Source organism: Elephantulus edwardii, unplaced genomic scaffold (assembly GCF_000299155.1).
Source record: "Elephantulus edwardii isolate Elephantulus edwardi_28Jun2011 unplaced genomic scaffold, EleEdw1.0 scaffold00020, whole genome shotgun sequence".
In the NCBI taxonomy this organism is placed as follows: domain Eukaryota; kingdom Metazoa; phylum Chordata; class Mammalia; order Macroscelidea; family Macroscelididae; genus Elephantulus; species Elephantulus edwardii.
The window spans coordinates 5,493,790-5,499,408 of NW_006399770.1; the positions used below are offsets into that span (position 1 = coordinate 5,493,790).

Consider the following 5,619-nt stretch of genomic DNA (forward strand, 5'->3'; position numbering starts at 1 on the left):
TTTTTTTTTTTTTTGAGTCACTTCTGACTTGACGGTACCTAACAAGAGTTTATTCGGAATTCCCAGAATTATCGGGTAGGTCTAACTAGAAAAATTAAAAAAAATCCCTTTAGTATTTCTTAGTACAAGCCTAAGTGCCGCTCTGCCCAGGGTGTCGATGTGCATGAATGCCCACGTGTGTGTGGATGAGGAAAATAATTGGGAAATCAAGGCCTTGGGTTTTTTTTTTTTTAAATCTGTTTCTGACAACTTGAGTCTGCAGATGAAAAAGAAATTGACATTCAGAAATTTTTAACTTGTTAGTATTCCATTCAAATTGGATTATATACAACTAATGATTCTTTTTGGATGCCTTCCAGAGACAGATGGCACCGTGGTCAGAATTCACACAAAAGCTGAAGGACCCGCGGCTGTGGATGTACCCTTAGAACTGGTGTTCCATTTACCGGTCACGTACCCTCTGTGTCTACCTGGTGTCTCTGTTAACTCTGAACACCTGACCAGGGCCCAGTCTCTGATGGTGAAAGAGAAGTTACTTGAACAAGCACAGAACCTGTTGTCGGAACCAATGGTTCATGAACTTGTTCTCTGGGTTCAGCAGAATCTCAGACACATTGTCAACGAGCCTGGCACAGGAAGAGCCAATGAAAAGTGTGCTCTCCCAGCATCCAGCACAACTGTCGATGAGGGACTGTGGATGACGCTTTTGCATTTAGATCACATGAGAGCAAAGGCCAAATATGTCAGAACTATAGAGAAATGGGTATCAGATTTAAGGATAACTGGAAGACTGATGTTCATGGGGAGAATAATATTGATTTTACTACAAGGAGACAGAAACAGCATCAAGGTGCTAAAATGTTGTGTATTTTACTAATTTTTCCTCTTAAAATTATCTTTCTATTAGTATGTTTTATAACAATGAGATCATTTAATCATTACGATGTTTCTACTTTCACTATTACCAGGTTAATAGATCTTCCTTTTGTTTTTTTATTAAGAAATTCTTTATTAGTTCCTAATTAAAATCTAACCAAAATCTTGCAAAGCTTGAAGTATAAGATTTTATTTTTAAGATTGTGCTGCTTTGTGAAAGTGACAGATTATATAAACATTCTTGTGATAAAAATCGTGAGTGTAGTTTCTGTAATTAGCTGTAAGCCCCAGCTTTATAAGCATGCACTAAAAGTTTATGCATGTTAATATTATTTACCGTGGTAGTGAGACACAGCTAGGGGTATATTTGTGGGTAGTCGGCAAAACTTTAACACTGCGGCAGTTAAAAATACGTTCTGACATTTTAATTTGATATCTGTAATACCTGGAAAGAAGAGCTTGTCACTTATAACCAAGGTAGAAGTCGAATTGTTAAGGCTGGCAGCTTGTCACCTCCTACCTAACTTTTGCTTTCCAGCTGACTTGTCCCAGCAGCTGCTTTCAAAATCATCTTCTTCAGGTTTTTCAAGTCCTTATTCTCGACTCATCTAAGCGATTTTAAGTGGAACCAGATGACGAAAACTGCCTATTAAATTTTATATCACAAAAGAGCTACAAAACCACTTAATAGAGTTTATACTTTCTGATAGGTTGGGTCACGTTGAATTTGTTGAAAACAAATTTACCTTGTATAAGCTATAATCTTAAAGATCTGTAGAATCATAGCGGCTTTCATTTTCCACAGTGGACTCTTAGCACAAAACAAGTTTAATATTTGATCAATCCAGTTAGTGTTAGATTGTAGTATACATCAACAAACAAAAAAAAAAAACCTCACTCATTTTGGTATTAGAGAAGGAGAACCTTAATTAGAGAAAGACAGTCTTTCCACAGATGTTTTTTAGGATTGTCCTTTTAACTTGCTACTGTGTCAGTTCTTATTTACAGTGACCCTGTATACATATAACAAATAATTCAAGTTTAATATATATATAACCTGGTTTGGGGTCTGGCAAAAGAACCACATATTTCATATTTATTTAAAGTGCATCTACAAAATTTGATCCTGTTGGATAAAATATTGCTTGAGAATGTTGAATGTACATTAATTTCCCCAGAAGGCCTAGATTTTTCTTTAGTTCAACTTTGGTATATTAGACCACATACAAGAGCCTCAGTGGCACAGTGTGTATTATGTCAGGCTACTAATTGAAAGGTTGGTAGTTCAGGTCCACCAGCTGATCCACTGGTGAAGGATTGGCAGTTTTCCCCCATAAAGATTTACAGCTTTGGAAACATGATGGAGGGTCACACTGAGTCAGATTTGACTTGGTTGCAGTGGGTTTTATAGATACTGCTACCCAGATTGGATCCATCAATTAATTAACAAGTATGCTGACTTGAGCTCTTTGCTAAAATACAGAGGTGGTACTTTTTCTGAGGTTTTTTTTTTTTTTAAATAGCTGTCTCTAAAGTAGAATTTTATGTAAATATACTTCCTTAACATGATATATGCTGACACTGAGAAGTATATATTTACAGATGTCATCAATTTGAAATGGTAAGTGTTGTATGCCTGTTAACTTCATTTAGGTGTGTTTGGGTAATAATGACAGTAGCAATGCTAGTAAATGTGCCGTAGCACTCCATGTCAACCATTCCTCTAGGTGCTTTGCAAGTATTAGTTTATTTCAATATCACTGCTGCCCCAGAGGGAGACATTGTTAGGATTCTTGGAGGAAGTAACTGAAGCATGTTGTTGTGGTGGTGTACCATCGAATTAGAACTGACCCATAGTTGTCCTTCTAGTGGGTTTCTAGTGGCTGTTAATAACATGGGAGGTGATTGCCCATCCTTCTCCCAGAGCAGCTGGTGGATTCAAACCACCTATCTTTGGGTTGCCAGCACAGCTCCTTACTATGAGGCCATAGTTAGCTCAAAGTCAAGGTGGTCCCACTTAGATTCATAAAATAGAATTGACTTGAAAGGTTTGGATTTTAATTAGTCTGCTGGCCCCACTCTTCACTTTTGCATTCACCAAAATGTTATTTATCTAAGTATGTAAAAACTGCATAACTATCTTACTGTTTTGAGCCAGTAAAGAAAGTACTTTTTATGCATGAAAGTAAGCCTACACATTTATGGCTCCTTTAAAACCAGGCCTCTGAGATTCAGAATAAGTTATGTATTTAACACACTGATTTATCATTTAGGAGTACCTGATTCTTCAGAAAACCTCCAAAGTAGATGTGGACTCAAGTGGAAAGAAATGCAAAGAGAAAATGATTAGTGTCCTGTTTGAAACAAAAGTACAGACAGAACACAAAAGGTATAATTTAGTACTATTGCAGACAGAAAAGCAACTGAATCGATAATTACACTCTGACAAATGTAGGCATATCCATGAATTTCTCTTGTATAATGCAGGTTTCTGGCATTTGAAGTCAAAGAGTATTCATCGTTGGATGACTTACAAAAGGAATTTGAAACTGCAGGACTTAAGAAGCTTTTCTTCGAATTTGTACTTGGGCTCGTGAAATGAAATGGAAGACAGAGCCGTTTAGAAAAGCAGCACTGTTTTTGTTTGCTTCTTTTCTTTCTTTTGAATTTTGAGAGTACCTAATTGAAATATAGGAGCAATTTTATAATTTCTCTGAAGCAAAATGATAGACACCATCATCACTTCAGAAGTAAAAACTAATTCTGTTTTATGGAAAAAAAAAACCACAAAAAAAAAAAAACCAAACCCCAAGTATTTCTTTTAAAACACGCTTAAATGGTGACATTTTCCATGGAAAGTTAGGTGCAATTTATCTGAAAGATAAATTGGAAAGAAATTATTGTAATTGAGCCCTTGTTTTTATGTACAGGATGGGTTTGGGACCATATAATTTTCTGACTGGTTTTCTTATAATTTGGTGTTTTATTTGTAAGATTTATTTTCATACTTACCTAAAAAATGTTAGTATTTGATCATAATTTGTGTGTTCAGTTTTGTATATCAAATGTTTTAAGTTGAATGTTAAACAATAGCACTAATTTCTTTGCGAGAGTGCATAAATTATTGCTTTATTTAAACCCAAAGCAGTTCTATAGAACTGGATTTTCAGTTGTTTCCTTTGAGGTCAGAGAATGCTACTAGCTCTATATGATTAGAAAATAGATGTAAAACAAACTCTTATTTGAAAACCTTACCTTTTGATCTTATGAGAGAAATATTTCACACAACACGAACTTGGCTTGCTGGATAGATGAAATGACATTGAACTAGTATTTTTAATTTCTTATAAACTCTATAAAAGCATGATAATCTTTAAAATATATTTATTATGACTTGAGAAGATAAACCATAAAATAAAAGCTTGTGGTAAAATTTATAACAAATGTGTAAGCAGGCATTTGTGTCTGAGAAAGGATATTTGTGTGCATGAGGTCACTTGAGCTTCTAAAATAGGGGTCAGGTGATGGAAGAAAGGCCAAGTGAATTCCTCTTACTGCAATCTATAAAGTTCACTGACGTCATTATAAAATGATAACTGATGGAAAAGCTAAGTGAGGAAAACTTTTTAGCCTGATAAGTAGTATTTCTTGACAGTGTTTCTCTTGTGACTGTGGCAGTTCAAGAGCATCACCTCATTTTCAGGCACCATTGTAAATAAATTACCTTGAAAGACAGATCAGGTGTTCTGCTTCTGAAAGGTCATGCATGGCCTTGGAACCTCCTGGAGCCCAGCTCTGCTCTGATGGTGTGGGCTCTCCCTGAGTCATCCTTGAAGTAATGGCAAATAGCAACAACACTGATCATATCCCAGGGGTCTACTCATGAGAGGGAAAGGGGTTCCGTTGTATTTTATATCATTACTGAATGTTTATGATTTTTCCCTGGAGAACTGGAAATGTTCTGAGGGAAGAGCATATATGACCAAAGGGAAGATCTGCTAGCCTGCAAAACTAAAAGAATAGCCCTTAAAAATTATGAGATGGCTGCGATTTATTATCCTTTCATTTGATTTAATATAATGTGTGAGTGGAAATTAAAGTTTAAAAATGTTTAGAAAACAGTGTTGAGAGTCCTGACTGTGTGGTTGGGACTAGTATAAGGTGCTCCAAGACAGCAACCTTAAAAGTTACACCTTTAAGTCTTTAATAATGCAAATAGCAGAAAGTTGGGTCTGAATTTAATCACAACAAATTCTAGTCATCTTTATTTAACCTTGACTCTTCTCTGCTAATGTGTCTTTCCGTTCCATATTTTGTAATACTTCTTAAAAATTTCACCTTCATACTGGACTTTGTACCTTCAAAGAAGAGCTAGAATTAAACTCAATTGAAATCATGGTAATTACTTTCTTGAGCTTAAAACATGTTATATTCTGTCTACTGAAATGATGTTAAAAAATTTGTTATTATAATTACTTTTTTGTGTTTATATCTGAGCCTTTCACAAATATATACACATCTGGATAAATCTTAACAATGTTAGAGATTTACATATGTTTAATTGGATCCAATTTACATTGTTGTTGTTGTTATGTGCCGTCGAGTCGTTTCCGACTCATAGCGACCCTATGCAAAACAGCCCTAAACCCTGCTCTATCCTGTGCCAACCGCACTGCCTCTGACACACCCATCCCGATTACCCCAGTCACTGAATTGATCCATCTCATAGAGGGTCTTCCCCTC

At 35.7% G+C, this 5,619-nt stretch overlaps 1 protein-coding gene across 2 annotated transcripts in view; it reads left to right on the forward strand.

The window, feature by feature from the left end:
• The window catches only part of RWDD3 (RWD domain containing 3), a 24,922-nt gene extending 21,444 nt beyond the window's left edge, over nucleotides 1-3,478 (forward strand). The window contains exons 2-4 of one of the 2 annotated variants that reach the window (XM_006882423.1): nucleotides 360-850; nucleotides 3,150-3,265; nucleotides 3,364-3,478. In XM_006882423.1, the coding sequence (XP_006882485.1) occupies nucleotides 360-850; nucleotides 3,150-3,265; nucleotides 3,364-3,478 (722 nt within the window). Of the gene's footprint in view, nucleotides 1-359; nucleotides 851-3,148; nucleotides 3,266-3,363 lie in introns of those variants that run through there. The other variant, XM_006882424.1, reaches the window with a different exon arrangement.
• Nucleotides 3,479-5,619: the final 2,141 nt, after the last annotated feature.